Source organism: Saccoglossus kowalevskii, chromosome 9, assembly GCF_978046115.1.
Source record: "Saccoglossus kowalevskii chromosome 9, keSacKowa6.1, whole genome shotgun sequence".
In the NCBI taxonomy this organism is placed as follows: domain Eukaryota; kingdom Metazoa; phylum Hemichordata; class Enteropneusta; family Harrimaniidae; genus Saccoglossus; species Saccoglossus kowalevskii.
The window spans coordinates 18286115-18306355 of NC_140649.1; the positions used below are offsets into that span (position 1 = coordinate 18286115).

The 20241-nt window shown below is 35.0% G+C and overlaps 1 protein-coding gene across 2 annotated transcripts; it reads right to left on the reverse strand.

The window, feature by feature from the left end:
* Positions 1-686: 686 nt before the first annotated feature.
* LOC102808227 (palmitoyltransferase ZDHHC21-like) lies at positions 687-17403 on the reverse strand. 2 transcript variants are annotated; one of them, XM_085503256.1, is made up of 8 exons: positions 17331-17403; positions 14281-14570; positions 12427-12525; positions 11919-12030; positions 10313-10457; positions 8480-8596; positions 7644-7714; positions 687-2408 (listed from the first exon to the last, which is right to left on the reverse strand). In XM_085503256.1, exons 2-8 carry the CDS (start codon positions 14528-14530, stop codon positions 2243-2245), a joined length of 960 nt encoding a protein of 319 aa, XP_085359382.1. In that variant the 5' UTR covers positions 14531-14570; positions 17331-17403; the 3' UTR covers positions 687-2242. The 2 variants fall into 2 exon arrangements, with proteins under 2 accessions (XP_085359382.1, XP_085359383.1); XM_085503257.1 differs by having other exon boundaries at positions 2276-2408; positions 8562-8596.
* Between the last annotated feature and the right edge of the window lie 2838 nt (positions 17404-20241).

Consider the following 20241-nt stretch of genomic DNA (forward strand, 5'->3'; position numbering starts at 1 on the left):
ATGGCCATTTTTAAGGAATCTCTGTGGAATGTCCATATGGCCATTTGTAAGGAATCTCTGTGGAATGTCCATATGGCCATTTTTAAGGAATCTCAGTGGAATGTCCATATGGCCATTTTTAAGGAATCTCTGTGGAATGTCCATATGGCCATTTTTAAGGAATCTCCGTGGAATGTCCATATGGCCATTTTTAAGGAATCTCAGTGGAATGTCCATATGGCCATTTTTAAGGAATTTCTGTGGAATGTCCATATGGCCATTTTTAAGGAATCTCAGTGGAATGTCCATATGGCCATTTTTAAGGAATCTCAGTGGAATGTCCATATGGCCATTTTTAAGGAATCTCAGTGGAATGTCCATATGGCCATTTTTAAGGAATCTCTGTGGAATGTCCATATGGCCATTTTTAAGGAATCTCAGTGGAATGTCCATATGGCCATTTTTAAGGAATCTCAGTGGAATGTCCATATGGCCATTTTTAAGGAATCTCAGTGGAATGTCCATATGGCCATTTTTAAGGAATCTCTGTGGAATGTCCATATGGCCATTTTTAAGGAATCTCAGTGGAATGTCCATATGGCCATTTTTAAGGAATCTCAGTGGAATATTCATATGGCTATTATCAAGAAAGCATGGAGGATCGTTAACATGGCTAAATGTGGATATTTCCAAGTAACACAAATAAATTCTTATAATCATTACAATATGTAAATATATTTATTTTATTGCATTATTATTGATGATCTATAAGGCTTCATTGGGTTAGCATGAATCCCTAAACATTTGTATCAATTCTACTTCAATAAAAACTAATTCTTGATTAGTTTGCATTTAGTAAACAGTCTAGTGCTCTAGAATTCCATTGCTATACAAATAAGATTTCCAATTAGAGAAAAAAACATATAGAGGGTTGTGAACTGAGGCTGAAATGAAATCCATTACAACAATTGTCAGCATGATTCTCAATACTTTTCCCACTTTAAATGAAAAAAATGAATACAAAATTGAAGGATATCAACATTTAGAAAATACAGACCTCAGTAAAATCAAGCAGCCTCTCGGCTGAGATAGCTCCGCTGTCAGCAATACACGTTTCAATTAAAGATATTAACTGAAGATATCGACTAGAAAATGAACAAATCTGAGAGAAATCTACCTGTAGTACTTGCGTTTATAACATCAAATCAATCAGACTTGGTTTTTTTTACAAGAATTAGAAAATATCACTTTTTACCAAAAAATTACAAAACTATTCATCAAAATTAGAGAAATGAACAAATCTAACAGGGGCCTACCTGTAGTTCCCTATGTGTATAATATCAAAACAATCAGACTCGCGGTTTTCAACAAAGTTGAAAATATCACTTTTTACGAAAAATGACAAAAATATTCATCAAAATTAGAGATTAAATTAAAGATATTGTCACAAAATAAACAAATCAAAGCGAGGTCTGCCCAAGGTACATATAAATTAGGTATCAAAGCAATCAGGCTTGTAGTTTTCAAGAAGTCAAAAAAATGTTTACACGAACGATGGATTTTGAATAAGCCAACAGCGGAGCTAAAAAGGTAGTTACCAGTATTTGTTATAGCGCCCTCTAGTGGCAATAAACACATTTAATTTTTATTTCCTTCTGAGCAGTTTGGTTCGACCAGATGAAAAATATATTATTTAATATACTAATAATAAATTTTAATAATATCACAGAAAAGTTAGATTTGATTTAAAAAAATATTGCAGTGATCAATGGCAATTGGCATTAAGACCAACTAGTAGACATCCATCGATAGAGGGCGCTTGACACCATTCAATACATGACTCAATCATCTACAAGGTGAATCAACAGTAGCACTGACAATCAACAGTAGCACTGTCATTACCAATATTGTTTTGAATGAAAAAATATATAAATGTAGGAGGCTACCTTTAAATCTAATCCCCAGATTACCTTGGCTTTTACTTACCATGTAGTTTTTATCTTATGGTTTTGATCACAAAATCTTGAGAGAAAAAAGTATGGTCACCGTACTACTTTTCACACATGTCAAAACACCCATGAAAATTGCGATTTTTGAGCCAGTGGGATGTTCATTTTTCAGTATAATTTACAGACAACCACACCATGTCAGTAATTGCCTGCAGTTTTGTGGGTTTCATCCAAATATAGCCACGAATAGAGTTTTATAGATACCACCAGATAGACAATATGTCATCAGTGTGTACATTGCAATGCTTGATGCGTTAGACATGCTGTAATGCATGTACATGTTCATTGTATACAAAACGCGGTGATGCTCTCCTCCGTCGTAATGGATTCAACCAACATAAAACGTTTCCACTTCCCCACACTTCTTGGAATGATTCAAATGCTGACATTCGCCCGCTATCACTCTTGTGCGAGTGATTGCTATAAAAAAAAAAATGAGAATTACTTGTACAGAGAAATTACAAATTCCATATATGTACAAGACTCAAGGTCAAATCTGTACAGAGACCACTTAGGGAGGGACCAAGAATAATTCGCATAACCCAGCCCCCATGAAGTTTGCAAGTGGTGAAAATATGTGGAAAATGGAATTTATTTAAATTGCAATATCATTTGATCGCTAACCATCCTCAATCTGATTAAAATCTGATGTAGTGTACGGGCTTTAATTATTTGGGCTATAAACTTATTTTAATTTAATTTTTTATTACTTTTGTTATTAATGTCTTTTTATTTTATTAATTTTTACTTTGATTTTGATTTTGTGTTTTTTTTTCAATTCAATGCTTATGTAACAGGATTTCAACGAGACCCACTATCGTCGATTTTAGTCAATGAATCACAGACCTCCTTCTTTAGTGCACATGATGACGTCACCGGGCAGAGTCAGGTGGCAAACACACTCAAATAAAATGGCGGATTATACCGACGTTAGCGACCGAGAATAACACGGCTTTTCGGTAGGTTTATTATTGTCAAATGCAACAAAAGTCATTTTTATGTTAATATTGTGGCTCGAATGGTTTGAGTTTAAATCATAGTAGTTACGTAGTTACTCTGGGAGTGACGATTTTGTTTCCACCGGTTAGACCAAACACCGGTGTCTTTTTCCAGTCGCTTGCCCTGGAGACGGGTGATGTTTTGTTGACGATCGGGCCAAAATTGTCTACGGTATTGAAGCCGTAGCTGTAAATATTCATCAAAATGTGTCAACATTTTGTACATTATACAATAACTCTTTATTAAAGTAATTGAGCTGATTTGGACTGGAATAAAATATTTTTTATTTGGAACACATCGTAATTGATCAGGAAATATTGTTTTTCTCCAATTTTCTGCGTCAATGCCGTGGGCCGGTGACCGTTATACAATTTAAAATCAGTTTGCGTTGTTGTTTTTTTTTTTTTTTTTTTTTGTATTTAAAACATTTTTTTTTTTTTTTTTTATTGAGTCAATTTACATAAGCACTTTACGTAGTTACATGTATGTGTACCAAAAAAATTACATTGCACAACAAAGTACAAAGTCTTCACAAAAATATTACAATTTTTTCAGGAATTCATGCTGATATGCTGGGTCGTTGCTACAATTTTCATAAATTTTCCCCATTTTTTTAAATGTTTTCCCAATTTACCTTTTCTGTTTGCAATCAAGTACTCAGTTTTCTGTACCCTCTGCACGAAGTCTTTAAATTCCTAAAATTTTGGTTTGTTACCCCGACATCTGCAAATATAAATAAACCTCCTGGCTACCAAAAGCAAAAAGTTTAACAGGAGGGGGAGAAGACTATCACCAAACAAGAAGCATTCTGGGTCGTTCACCCGAGGGAAACTCAGTTTTGTCCCCCATATCTCAAAGAATGTATCCCAAAATAATTTTACTACTGGACATTCATAGAAAAGATGAAGCAGATTTTCATCAGGCCCCTTACAGAACGTACAGGCTCCTGATTCAATCTTTGGTGGGGTCATCTTACAAAGAACAGAGTTGGTTACCAGGATATTGTGGCTGATTTTCCATTGAAATTCCCTGAGCTTTGACTCTATTGTAAGTCTAAATGGTGCTAAGTAAATACTTTCCCATTCAGTAATATTGGAGTTTAATGTTTTAACATGATAAATATCAGATCTTGGCGAAATAAAATATTGCTTTATCACTTCAGGGGTCACCAACTTAGTTTTACATTGTTTCAAATGAATTTGAACGCCCACAAATATCATCCTCAGGGTTAGCAAATTTGTTTATATCTACTTCCCTTTTCCATTCTCGTGGTAGTGCGGCCACAATTCCAAACCAATCCAAAAATCTCTTGCGAGGTATTCCCCTTTTTTCCACTTCACCCCACTGAAGAAGTTGGCCCTTATTATCAAAAAGATTTCCAACATAGTGGAAACCAGCCTCACTGAAATCTCCCAAAAATATAATATGATTTAGGGGATGCTTTTCACCATCTGGCGGAGCCGTGACTGCTAGCCACGACTCTAACATACTACGAAAGAAACCCCTCACAGTAATGGGAAGAACATTAATATTAAAATTACTCTTTAAAAGAGTTTCTATTCCCCCAACTCGAGACAGTTTCTTCTGCAAAATCCATTTCCAAGGGTGGACTATATCACTGTCAAACAGACGACGTAGCCAATCTATTCGTTGAGCCTTCACTATTGCAAAAATATCTGGTATTTTTAGGCCACCTACACAAATGTCCCCTATCATTGTTTTCCTGGCCACCTTATCTTTCCCTTTCCAAAGAAATGCAAATAGCATTTTGTTTATTTCTTTCAGGTATCTATTAGGGCAATCTGAGAGACTAAGAACATACTGAACTCTTGAAATACCCATAGCTTTAATAATTTGGATTCTGCCAAGCAGTGTTAGGTCTCTCATTTTCCAGAAGTGTAAAGATACTTTTAGTTTCTCTATGGGGATTGTGACATTTCTATCCGTTGCCATTTTTCTGTCATTTGAAAAGTAAACACCAACAATTTGAATCATATTTGGCCATTTTACCGCAAGGGGTTTCTCTTTACATTTGCTTTTGTTTCCAATCCACATTGCTTCACACTTATCCTGGTTAATTGCTAACCCAGATATTTTTTTGAAATTGCCCAATATTTCAAACAGTTTTCTACATGAGGGGAGGTCACTAAGGAAGCATGTCAGATCGTCTGCAAACGCTGCACTTTTAAAAGAACCAAAACCCGGAACCACAACCCCTTCAATATCCTGACTGGACCGCAGTGAGCACAGAAATATCTCCAACCCCAAAATGAACAACAGGGGAGAAATTGGATCCCCCTGCCTAACTCCTCGCCCCAGAGAGAAATATCCTGTACTGGTGCCTTTGTTCATAACACAACTGGAGATGTCAGAGTAAAATACTTTTATCCATTTTATAAAACTTGGGCCAAAATTATAAGTCTCCAATGCTCTAAAGAGGAAAGGCCACTCCACAGTATCAAAAGCTTTTTCAAAGTCTACTGTTAGTAACAAACCAGGGATGTCCTCCTCGTCCATGTACTCCATTACACAGTCAACCAATCTCACAACATCTCCTATAAATCTATTTTTGACAAAAGCCGATTGGGTTATATGTATTAACAGTGGAAGGACTTTTTCTAATCTTTTAGCTATACATTTTGTACCAATCTTATAATCTGAATTGAGGAGTGATATAGGCCGCCAATTTTGGATCTTGCTATTATCCCTTCCTTTTTTCTCCAGCAATATTATTACAGCTTGTCGTTGAGATGTGGATAGCCTGCCTTTCTCAAAGGACGTATTTAGAGCCTTCACCATAAATTTTTTAACCAATGGCCAAAATTTTTTATAAAAATCTGCTGGCAGACCGTCATTACCTGGAGTTTTATTTGGTACAAAAGTTTTAATCACCTCCCAGGCTTCTTCGACAGAGATGAGGCCTTCACAAATGTTTGCCTGATCTTCAGTGAGTTTTGGAATGTCTGGATTATCAAAAAAGTAAGCATTTTCCTTCCTCGCCCTTTCATTTTGGTCAAGTTTAGAGGCATACAAATTTTCATAATACATTTTAATTTCATTATTTATTTCCTTCTGGGACCTCACCTCTAACCCATTTGCTCTAGTAAGTTTGTTTATTTGAGATCTCCTAGCGTTCATTTTTTCTAATTGCAAAAAATACTTAGTATTTTTCTCACCTAACTCATGCCAGTTGGCCCTAGCTCTAACAATCTGCCCCTCTGCTATTTCGTCGTATTCCTGTTGTAATGATTGTTTTATTTGACTAAATTCATGTAATACTTCAGCAGTAGGGTTTAGGCAAATTTGATCATCTAGAATTTTTAATTTTCGCTCCAGATTTTCTATTTTTACTGTTTGTTTTTTCTTTTTTTCTTTACTAAAAGTTATTGAGGTTTTCTTAATACAATATTTAAGCCAGTCCCATACCATACGCGGGTCCTCAATATCCTCGCCTTCTTTTAGCCAACTAGGGAACTGGGTTTCAATAAGCTCAATATAATCAGTGTCTCTCAATAAGCTAGTATTCAATTTCCAATATGAGGGACCATATAACATATAACATAACATCATGAATTAAATACCTGCCGCCTGGGTCACATATTGTATCTAAAACCTCATAGTCGATGTTTCGAAAGATAGTCAACACCCCCTTACTGTTGGAAACACCATGGCTAAAAAACATCTTTCCCCTACACTGCTTACTCCAAAATTTAACCACATCTGTACTGCTATGCGTTTCTTGCAAAAAAGCAATACTAGAGCCTTGATTATTAACCCACCTAAACACATTTTTCCTTTTCTTGCAACGACCCAAGCCCCTCACATTTAATGACAAAATTTTAAGTTCAGAAAACATGGCAGTTGAATTGTAACATACTCCCTGGTACACCACTTATAATAAAATTTAGTTTGCGTTGTTTACTATAGCTGTTTACAGTGTTCTAATCATTACGATTTACTTATTTTTTTTGCTTCCATTCTAGATAATTATGCTCAGTTTTTTATGTAAAATTGAAGCGATGACTGAATAAACGAACCTTGGCTGAAAACAATATTCAATGTAATGACAAAAATTGTAAAATGCTGTGGAATTTCTTTTGTAAATAAAAATATACTAGCAATTTTCTGTTAATGGTTTATTCAAGTGGGCAATATATAATGTACAGAAAGATTGCCCGTAGAGTATCGCTACACTGAAAAGTAAGCAACCGACAGCCTGTATAAAAGGGAGGCTGTGATTGGCTGTTATTTACGCGAGATTTGAACCGGACTTACATAAGCGTCGGATCAGATGTAGGTAGGGTGGAATCAAAGTAAATCAAAGTAAAATAATAAAATAAAAAGGCATTAATAACAAAAGTAATAACAAATTAAAATAAGTTTATAGCCAAAATAATTAAAGCCCGTACACTAGATCAGATTTTAATCAGATTGTAACCACCCTCTCACATTTTAAAGACAGGAATTTATCATGTGCATAATTCAATTATCCATGGACATTTATATATAGCTACTAAGATGGAAGACGTGATGCAAGATACTCGCAAGTGGGCATTCTTCAAATTCAAATTCAAAGAATAATCTTCATAGCGGGAGTCAAAATCTTGAACTTGAAATGATGCTTGAACTTGACCAATATTAATCTAGTTTACTCACCATGTCTGTCCCTGCTGCATACGCCTGTAATAATTGGCTGACTCTATAATCTGTTCCAACGTTGTACGATTCTGTGAATATAAATCAATTAATATCAGCAGTTGGTCATGTACGATAACAATCTCAAAATACTTAAAATGCTATAGTCGTCATACTGTTTCATATTCATGATTAGGCCCACTACAACACATGTAAAAACACATTCAAATTGTTCATGAGTTTCCAAAGTACGATGCACGTCAGTAAGTAATCTGTTTTTTTCTCTCTAGTTTTTATTTTTAATTAAATATTTCCTCTGTCATTAGTCCGAATTGTAATTGTAATTGGGACTCTGAAGTCATAGCATATATGCTATATACCGGTACCATGGTTATACACAAGTGAAAAAGATGGCCGCTTGTTTACACCCAGGTCTCCAGAGGGCACCCTCTATTGAAATCCAGTCTTGTCAAGCAAATCTCAGGGATCATAGTACAAGATGAAAACTTACCGGGGCCCTGGGCAAAATCATGTAAAATAAGTTGCTAAGTCTCTCTCTGACGGCCTCTTAATGATGTTTTTATTTTGTGCTCATCGTGTGTCATAATTTTCTATGGCCTCTATCATGTGACCGATTTCAACCATGGCGACTAGTCAGCCATTTTATGTGATATAGTCTTGTGTAGGGTCATTATTGTCCATGCAATTGTGACTATAACATCTTTATGTTTATATTTCAACAACAAAATGTTCAAAATCACAGCTATTGTCACTTAAATATACAATATGAGAATGAGAAAATATATAATACATACTAGAAAATATATAATACATACTAGAAAATATATAATACATACTAGAAAAATATTTATAACTTGAGTGAGAAACTGTGTTGAACATATGAGCAATAAAGCTAAATCTAGTATAAAACCAACATACATAAACCAACGTTGATGTCGAAACATGAACACATCCTGTGAATACAAAATAATACCTTGTTAGTCAACTTTGTATGAGATGTTCTTTTGAACTCTCCTAATGTTGTAAGCCTTATCTAAATTGTAGTCATGATTTGTTAGACTGCAGTGATCAACCATTGGAAAATATGTGGTGGTAATGTAGAGGGTATTATTGACACACAATAGGGAATGTTGGCATCATAGAGAGCATTATTGATAATGAAAAGGCAATTATTGGGACCATAGAAGGCATTATTGACAATGAAAAGGCAAGTATTGGCAACATAGAGGCCATTATTGACAATGAAAAGGCAATTATTGGCAACATAGAGGCCATGATTGATAATGAAAAGGCAATTATTGGCACCATAGAGAGCATTATTGACAATGAAAAGAAAATTATTGGCACCATAGAGGGCATTATTGACAATGAAAGACAATTATTGGCACCATAGAGGGCATTATTGATAATGAAAAGGCAATTATTGGTATCATAGAAAGCATTATTGACAATGAAAAAGAAATGATTGGCACCATAGAGGGCATTATTGACAATGAAAGGCAATCGTTGGCACCATAGAGGGCATTATTGATAATGAAAAGGCAATTATTGGTACCATAGAAAGCATTATTGACAAGGAAAAGGCAATTATTGGGACCATAGAAGGCATTATGGATAATAAAAAGGCAATTATTAACACCATAGAAAGCATTATTGACAATGAAAAGGCAATTATTGGGACCATAGAGGGCATTATGGATAATGAAAAGGCAATTATTGGCACCATAGAGGGCATTATTGACCATGAAAAAGGCAATTATTGGCACCATAGAGGGCGTTATTGATAATGAAAAGGCAATTATTGGCACCATAGAGGGCATTATTGACACCATAGAGGGCACTATTGACAACGAAAAAGCAATTATTGGCACCACAGAGAGCATTATTGATAATGAAAAGGCAATTATTGGGACCATAGAGGGCATTATGGATAATGAAAAGGCAATTATTGGCACCATAGAGGGCACTATTGACAATGAAAAGGCAATCATTGGGACCATAGAGGGCATTATTGACAATGAAAAGGCAATTATTGGCACCATAGAGGGCATTATTGACCATGAAAAAGGCAATTTATTGGCACCATAGAGGGCGTTATTGATAATGAAAAGGCAATTATTGGCACCATAGAGGGCATTATTGACACCATAGAGGGCACTATTGACAACGAAAAAGCAATTATTGGCACCACAGAGAGCATTATTGATAATGAAAAGGCAATTATTGGCACCATAGAGGGCATTATTGACAATGAAAAGGCAATTATTGGCACCATAGAGGGCACTATTGACAATGAAAAGGCAATCATTGGCACCATAGAGGGCATTATTGACAATGAAAAGGCAATTATTGGCACCATAGAGGGCATTACTGACAATGAAAAAGCAATTATTGGCACCATAGAGAGCATTATTGATAATGAAAAGGCAATTATTGGCACCATAGAGGGCATTATTGATAATGAAAAGGCAATTATTGGAACCATAGATAGTATTATTGATAATGAAAAGGCAATTATTGGCACCATAGAGAGCATTATTGATAATGAAAAGGCAATTATTGGCACCATAGAGGGCATTTTTGATAATGACAAAACAATTGATAGTACTATTGAAGGCATTATTGATAGAGAAGAGAGTATAATAAACAAATAAATAAATATTACTTACTGGATTGCATATATCTACTTGACATTTTGGGAAAATATAAAAATGACAGACAATAAGAATAAGAGCATAGAAACTCATTAAAGCACCATAAAACACCAATAAAACAAAGATCCACTTGTTATCCTCTCCAACACAGTTGTTTATCCTGGAAAACAATAACATACAATACCATTTACATACAATTATACTGTAGAACTATTAAAAACAAACAAAAATAATTGTGCTTACTAATCATAGTTTGATCATTAAAGGGCGGTGGTTGTTGCACTGCGCATGTGCGACATTTGTGTTGATAAACATTGATTTTTCCACAATCCAATGTGCTCTTCTAATGGCAATCACATGTATGAGGTTTGACCTGGGTGAGACTTGCACTGATTACCGCCGATGACTTCTTTGACACCTTCCAATCACCTAAAAATTTCTAATTAAAGCTTCGTAGCGTCTCAGTTTGTACTCGTTAATCTGCGCCAACAGCCAAAGTCGCCATCTTTGTTTATATGAGACCATATATCTCGTGCATGTGTGGTGAAATGTCTTAAATTTAAAGCAAAGGGGTTGTCAACTGTGGCATGCGGTAATTGAGTCCTAAGTGATGATAACAATGCACTCCTAAAATGCAAAGGCTCATGGGTAAACAATATCTGCTTCATGCTCAGATAATGACTCCCCTGTTTTTAGGTAATTGCAGTACCAAAAGGTAGATAACAGATAAATAGTATGAAAATTTTATGACTATATATAACAATATAAGATTCTGTGAGAGTTCCAGGTGCAAGGTAACCAATATTTGTTCTGATAAATTTTATCATACAATACCATGAACGCTTAACACTTAAAGTTTTATTGTGACAACTTAAATGAACAAGGTTATTGCCATACTCATGACGTCACTCTCTAAATATGTAAGGACGCTAGAAAAACTAGCCATCTCTTTCACACGTATCACAGACCCTTATTTATTATCCAACCTTGGTACAACCCGGGGATTTCTGGGATACTGTTGAATCCCGACAAGAATTACAAATTGATTCTATAGTAATAAGACAAATATATATTTCTACAAGTACTATATGCAAGTGATTAAGCATGTCAAAAAATTGGTTGGTGTTAGTCTTTTTAATAGCACCAGAGATTTGTTTATGCCATGGCCATACACCCCCTTACCCTGGGGAGCAGATTCTCTGGCAACCATAAAATTCTGAATGACCAGGAATCATATGTGGCCACAGTCTTCAACTGTGACCTGACCTGTCTGGTAGTAATTTTGGCCCCAAGGAAGCCATAGAATGCTCAATTGTATCTTAGAATTATCAAAAACTCCACACACGGTAGGGAGAACTTTATCTCCCACACTTGGTGGCATCGCTGAATTTAAGTGCTCCCTCTTGCAGTTTTTTACTAGAAAACCGCTTGATAGCAGCCAAATTTGCATTTGTTACTCACGTCTTTTAGAATAGGGCAATAATCTTGCATATTTCCCAAGCATTGACTCAATTCTGAGACGCCATTGATCAGAAATCAATCGGATGACATGTGCATGGAATTTACACAAAATAGGATTTTTGTGGCTTAGGAAAAGTAAGTTGAAATGAACAAGACTGACCACGGACAATGGTGATCCATAACACGTACACACTGAGCACATCGTCTGCAATGGTGTGACTTGACAGGCCTTTCAATAAAACACTTCTGGCAATGGGTCCAATTGAGATTCTCTGAAACAGAACATTCATATGAAATATACCGTACATCATTCAGTGGCAAAATTGAATACTATAAACTCTAGAAATGTTTTCATTCAGAAAAAGTATGGTAGTGAAATTAGTCCTGGTGAAGCATCCACCGGGTGGTCTATGGTCACACTGGAAACTCACTAAGTTATCATAATGTTTTTAAAATTAGGATTCATATCAATATTATAGGAATTTTTTTTAGATATTTTTTTTTTTAAACCAGTGCAAAAATGCAAAATTTGTTATTATATTCCATAACATGTTTTACTTTTTTTTCATTTTCAGTATCCCGGTGACATTAGCCTATAATAATGAAAACTATAATTTTTATTCAGTATGAACCTCCTCAAAACAAAAAATTTTCATCATGTAACCAACCTGGTGAGGTAGTCCGTGTGTCAAGTGGAATACGACCAGGATCACTGGTCACTGCTCGGAATAACGATATCAATGTCATCAATGTAACAAAAAAATAACCTGTAGAAATATAAACAGCACAGAGTTTGTACATTTGTCTTGCAGACTGAGCATAAAAAATACATTAACCTGTGAGAAAAATATGTGGAGATCACAAGTAGGAATCTACTTATACCGGTACTTACAGGTATATGCAAGGCACCCGAGGGATCTATGAAATAGGCAGGGGTCCCTTTTTGAAATTGTCAAGGGTAAGGGGTTCCCATTTTCAACATTTTTATAATTATAATTGCGTAAAAACGCAAACCAATACATTATTATTTACATTCACCCAAAGTGTCATTCACTGAATCAGTGTATATACTATTTATTAAATATTTCATCAATGGGGGGGGGGACCTTTTCGCTCTAATCATGCATTTTAATACTCAATTCTGCATAAATGAATGCTATCAGCAGTGAATTTTACAGATTGAAGCATTGCAGGAGACCCAAAAGCAAACCTTCAAACACAAATTTTTCAGCAATTGCTGCATGATAAGAGTGAATAGGGTAGTACAACCATTGGTTTGAATGGACGTAGGGATTGAGTTTTTGCAAATTGTACATGAATGTCAATTGTAAAATGAACAGGTTCTTTAATTCACATCGTCAAAGCAACCACAAACATTGTCTGTCATAGATATAGATCCATTTTTTGAAATACACATGTGAACGCATCCTACATACATCAATTTACACAATAACATGTAGATGAAATAATTTGAATGGAAATTGTATCTTTTATTGATATTCAACATGTTCGTCTTATTATTAGTTTGCCATTTCCTAAAGTTGATTTGATCTAATTTGTTCCATTTTCACAACTATCTGCAGATGTGCATAGGAAACCAGTTAACAAATTAGCTGGCAATGTTGTGGTTTTGATGTCAGAAAACAAATATAGCAATGACAGTGTATTCAACTGGGATGATAGTGCACTATTGTACATTTCTAGCCAAATATAGACATTTCACAATTGTGTCAGAGCGAACGGAATCAATTGCCAGACTAATGAGGACAAATCATTTCCTTGTGTGATGGCATGAAAGCCAATATTCAGGCTATAATATTTTTATTACATGCTTCTCAGCTGATATATGACAATTTGAGTCAATATGACAGTCAATGTTATTGGTCAAAAGTGGTCACATGATCATTTGGCTTCTCCCAGCATGTTAGTTTCCTCTGACATCCTGTTCTGTGTTATTGTTATATATAAAATCCGGGACACTCAGATTGTCATTGCGATAACAAAATTGGATGACACTTTCAGATGCATTTCTCTACTGATGGATAATTTTGATTTTAACTGAGAAAGTTTGTGTTTCATATCAGTTTTGCTTCGCTTACTGTTGTTCTCTTTCAGGATAATAAAACAGTTATGGTCCTTGGCTTTGGCCAATATCAAGAATTATAGCCTCTAAGCAGTAACAGTCACTTTAGGACAATAATTCTTGATATTGGCCCCGGACGACGCCAATAACTGAATATTAACATAATCCAGCCAAACTTTTTTGAGCGTCACTATTTTGAATAAGTGTTTTCCATGAAGCAACAGTCTGTACAATTGGAAATGGTTAATACACACTTCACTTGACTGCAAAATAGTCGAAACCTTGTATGGAATTTGCGTGAATCTGAAGGGATGTAGGAATGTACCATTAGCACTTGCAATTTACATTAAAAAAAATTGGGAAAGACAACAGTGACATGCATTATGTCTTGGAACTCTGACTTGACAATAATTATTTTAAAAATAAAATAAAAACTCACCAGATACGATAACCACATCAATAACTCCTTGTTGATACATTGGGTAAATAACAATATTTGGAAGTACATAGGCGCCATAACTAAGTCCGTACACAATGAATCCCAGACAATAATAACCACTTAGATCAGGATCTTTAAGAAAATACAATCCACACGGTAATTTGATGACATTCGGTTTTGATTTCTGTCCAGACACCAGTAAATTAGAAACTACTAAGTTAGAAGACTGAAATCCTCCAGCTGAATCCATGTTGCTATGACAACAATCTTCAACAGCCCAGCATCAGAATCTAACAAAAAATACAAACAAGAAACGGTATAATATTATAGGCCAAAATTTAGACTAAAAAAAACACACATTAGTAAGGATGTTATAGAATTCTAAATGACCAATCCAGAAATAGTATTTTGACATCATGGTGAGATTTATTTAAATCAGTTAGCTCAGCATCATCCAATCAGCATTGACTTCAAGAGTGGGCGGCAGGGTTTTTTTTTTTATTTAAATTTTTTGTGTGCCCGGCTACAGTTCTGGACACTGCTACAGTGAGACATATAGTGCATTTTTGCCACAGAAGCCATATTCATGTTTTGAGACTACACACATGACAGGGCTGTGCGTCCATCTCTCTATCAAATGGCAATTGAATGCGTTATTCTGGCGTCAACCAGGCTCAGTCGAACACAAGCACCTGTGGACCTTAACCAAGGTTCCCCCAAAGTCGCATTCGTTAGTGAATAAATCTCTGCCAGTGGAATTGGCCTTCCCATTGAGTCTGTGACACACTCACCCAGGGTAGGGGTAGACTCTTCTTGGTGTTCAGCCTAAGGTAGGATTTGAACTTGGGTCTACCAATCATGAGTCTGATGCATCAACCACTATGCTACCAGTGATTGAGCGGCAGAGTTATCAAGATTGCAGTTCCAAAACTGTAACCACGGAATTACAATTATTTATGATTATTTTGTAATTTACTGGTAATTTTCAACCAAACTTGTAGAAATTGTTTGTAGACATTTTGCCTATCAATTTTTGTACTTGTCTTAAATGTGTAATGTTTGTCTAAAATGACAGACAAAAACAACTGAAAGCCAGCAGGTGAGAAGTTGTAGACATCTACGTATATATATAATCAGAGGTACATTACTTGGGGATTGCAACGCGCATAGTACTGTATGGTGACATCATGCCAAGATCCCATTTAAGTCTCATCTTGTAGATAGCGAGACTGGTGCTACGACCTTCTGACATGAGATAGGCGGTTCGTAATAAAATAATAAAACATGGTGACGAAGTGCTTTTGTGAAACCAAAACTGTAATCCATTCAACTTTTCCTGCCAGTAATTTTCGGGCATCTGTGAATACATCATTTTGCAAAAGTCACCAACACTTCATGTCATGGGATCTCAGAGAAATTTTCACTACCGGTACTACAAAATTCAGCTGACTTGTGAAATTTTGTCTCTTACAAATTATTGTAAAATGACTGATATTCACGGGGTTTAAATTTCGCTGATTTACCATTTCAGGCGAATTCACAGTTTTATCATTTAGATAATGTGTTCTATGCTAAATTTTACATAATTCACTGGGTTTTAATTTAGCGCATTTTCCAGTCAGTGAAATAAGCAAAATTAAAACGCAGTGAATAAATAACCTTTTTACAGTAAATTACTATACAGTATGTACCGTACTTCACAGATGGATCGAGGTGCAAACAAACTGGCCATTACTTAAAGGTACAACATTAATATAGCAACAGCGGTAAAAACAAGTTGAAAATTGTTGTGATTCAAAGATTCTCAAAAAGTAACTTAGCATGCTACTACAACAACCTATATACCTTCTGAAAGCTTAGATATAGACGAATACAGTGATACATGCCTTACCAATGTTTGTCTAAAGGATTACCTGACTATTAATTTCGTAGTTCAAGATTCATTCAAAAGTGTGGTGAGCAGTTGTTTGTGATGATATACAAGAAACCAATCTTGGTTTTTTTGCTTATTTATGCTTTAGTTTTTAATTACAACCTATCAAAACAGTCCAATGAGTTGTTAGTAGCATGCCCATAATTATTTGGTTACTAATTAAGTCAAATAAAGAAAAATGAGATGCGATCATTCAGCCTACATTATTATGAACGTCGCATGTAATTCAGGGCACTAAGACTTTGAAAAACTTTTTTTTTCAATAGTAAAAATAATCAAAAATTTACCAAGAAATTAGCCACCAGGTAATCCCTTAGACAAAAATTGGTAAGTCATAGGCACTGTGATAATCATTCAGAAACTTAGTACATCTTTTACAATTGTTTTTAAAGAATGTCTCAATCATAGATGAATTTTTAACTTTTTACACTTAATTAATTCTTCATAAGGTAAATATTTAAACCTCCATGACTCATGTAAGCATGCATTACTATTATTCTTGTTGCCAAAACAAACGTTTTTGTTATATGATAATTAAATCACACCCATCTGTTTGTTTTTAAACAAAACACAATTTAATATTCCCCCTTACCTATTGCTAAAGCGGACTTCCTATGCTGTGTATACTACCAGTAAATTGTACACACCCAGTAGACGTGAACTAAAAAACATGCAACTCAGAATGGCTAAATATAGGATTGACCCCAAAGTTGACATCTCTTAGCTATATGCATTGAATCGGTGAGTTAAATATTACAATTTTCGGGTTAAACATCAACAACATTCAATATTTGAAAAAAAACAATATGGATTTAGTTCGTTGGTCATTATCATGATCACACCCTGTGCTAAGTAGGATGGCAAGCCGGGCTGTTGGTGTTAACATGGCAGGTAGTACCTTACATGGTGTTAACGAGTCCGACTATTGCTGCAGTTTATGCAGCTCTCTTAAGCGGCCAATAAGAGCTGCTAAACTGCAAGTCCGACTACTACTATTTCACAGCACTGTACGCTGCACGACCCCGGTTAGATTTTATTGTATGCCGGAGCACACAACGGGCGGTCACGCTGTACGGATTTGGACGACCAACTAAGCGTGACAATCCCGAATACGTACCTTTCTGTCGCTTGTTGTCCCGACTTGGTTTTAAATCAACAAGGTGTTCACAAATACTGGTACGGCACAGTCATGTGAACTTTGTCCTCGGGTCAAATGTTACGAATGCATCTTGGGAGTAAAGCGGTTGCAAAATGTAAATAACAGACATTCGAGGATAAATTTACGCCTCTGAACTGAAGAAGTTGTTTTTCTTTGGTACACCACCATCTGATTTGTTTGTAGTTGTATCCGGGAGTTGTACTGTATTGTAATTGTATTAAATTCTGAGTATTGTATTGAATCAAGGACTTTTTTTTTACTATTACCTTCATTTATACACAAATAATTTGGACAGAATAACAACTTGAACTGCTGAAAACAAAAATTTACAAATAAAATTGGAAAAACAGTTTAAACAATACTGGAAAGAAGAATTGAATAATGACCGAGAGGGTAGAAAATTTAAAAATGAATTCGAATTAGAAAACTACTTGATATCACTGAAAAATGTTGAACGAAGACAAACATTGTGTAAATTTTAACTAAGCAACCACAACTTAAAAATAGAAACAGGACGACATTCCAAACCAAAAACACCTGTAAAAGAAAGAATATGTGAACTTTGCACAAAAAATCAAATTGAAAACGAACAACATTTCATAATGACTTGTTCATTTTACAATAACCAAAGAGAATCAATATTTGAGAAATGTAAGAAACAAATTAATAATTCTATAATTGATGAAAAATTTGCACTGACAATAAGTTAACCTCGTTACATATCACACTTGGACAATTCATTAAAACTGCCCTCGACTTAAGACAGCCAAGATTTGTAACCCTTAATGTATTAACGCATTATTATTGTTATTACTTTTTAACAATGGTTTCTTCTACCTTTATTATTGCTATTGATGGATATATTACTATTCATGTTTTTTTTAATTTCAATTATTATTTTTTTTTAATCACTACAGTCTACTTTAGTCTTAGTGTTTTGTATTATTAGTCTAGTTTTGTTTAGTGTAAATGTAACCATTTTAATCCCCCCTGGGGAATTTTATGTGTTTAATAAAAAGTATACCAGAGGTACACGTTTATATACATATTGCTATGTAACGAATAGAAAAATGTTATTTCTAAGGATGCAATAAAGACATTATTATGGTTATAAATTATAGCTGAGCCTCAAAGTACTAATTAGTTTCATTGAAATGTGAAAATATCAGTGGGCTAATTTATGTAAATTGGTTAATTCAACTATAAACGAGAGCACATATTTAACCAGTTTCATTCATTCAAATCTGACTAGTTATTGATATATCTGTGGAAAGACCATGTTTACATAAGCTAATTTATGTAAATTAGATAATTAAATATAGCTACAATGTCAATGACATCATATATTGTCAACAGGCATATAAATCATCTCCTGTCCAGTGCTTTCATTATAGCCTTGGTTGCATGCGTATATGCTGCGGAGATATTAAAGTTATGCCTATTCACATGACCATATATGGTCATCTCTTATCTGATGCCTCAATCATAGCATTAGTTGTACAAGTGTATCTGTAATAGTTATTATTAATATCAAATGACCATATATGGTAATGTGATATGTTAGTCATACTTTTTGTCGGATGTCTTCATGATAACCATAGTTTCATGTACGTATCTACTACAGCCAATGACCGACATAACACCACCCCCACCATATTTTTTGACTATTTGTCCATGGCATGAGGATACTTGGGTTCTACCTTTCTCCCAAATGATGCAAATTAGGTAATTAATATGTAGAATGCAACCAAAAACTAATCAGGTTTGCACTTTATTCCTGACCATCTATGTATCAAGCTTCTTTAAATATGTGAAGTAGTTCTTCAGCAAAAAAAAAAGTTAAAAGGCTTAAATTGAATTATTAATATGCAAATTAGGTCATTAATATGCATAGATATCAATCAAATACTAAACAGGTCTGCAAATTTGGTTTCGAAATATTGGTGGAACAGATTTATATATATCAATACAATTTCTTAAAAACAATACTCAGTAATTCAGGCCCTCTATAGTTGAGATCAGTTCTTTATTTCACATCGTCTTTTTTACACAGAGGACACCATTATGAAAGTCATACTTACTGATTAGCATGTATTTAAATGAAGTCTATTGACAGCTGTCTGGTGTATTATGCAGCATTAAAATAGTCTCGTTTTTTGAAGGCCACTTACAGTGTGGCTCACATTTTGATATTTTTGGCCTATCTGTGTCATTGTGTGCAAACAATTGTGGTTTCATTGTTCCCAGAGTTTGAATATTTTTTTTGTCTACCAGTATTGTTTTATACATATACATACATGCATCATCATCATCTCAGCCTTTCACGCCACTGCTGGCGGGTGGCCTCCACAACAGCTTTATTATGTGGGGTTGAACCGTAACTCACCACGCTGGTTCAATGCGGGTTGGTGAGTTGCCTATTGCTCAATCGCTTGGACAATATGGCTATGAGGTAGGTAGCACGAGGTTACATTATACCCATCGTAAGTCAGTTCGACCTAACCTGACTGATAAGGTCGCATTCGTTAGTGAAATGGAATTGGCCTTCCCATTGAGTCTGTGGCACATTCACCCAGGGTAGGGGTTGACCCTTTTGATGTTCAGCCTGAGGTAGGATTTGAACTTAGGTCTACCGATAATGAGTCTGATGCTACAATCACTATGCTACCAATGACTGTTATATACATATACATACACAGACACATTTTCTGCGAAGACTCACTTTATGCGAGTTGCAAAAATTGAATTATCTCAAAAATGCTGCTAGAACGGGATCAGAGGCGTGTTCACGATTGTAAGTGAACTAGTCACAATCATGATTGTGTTTGAAAATACCCAATAACAATCAATATTGACAATCATAATGATC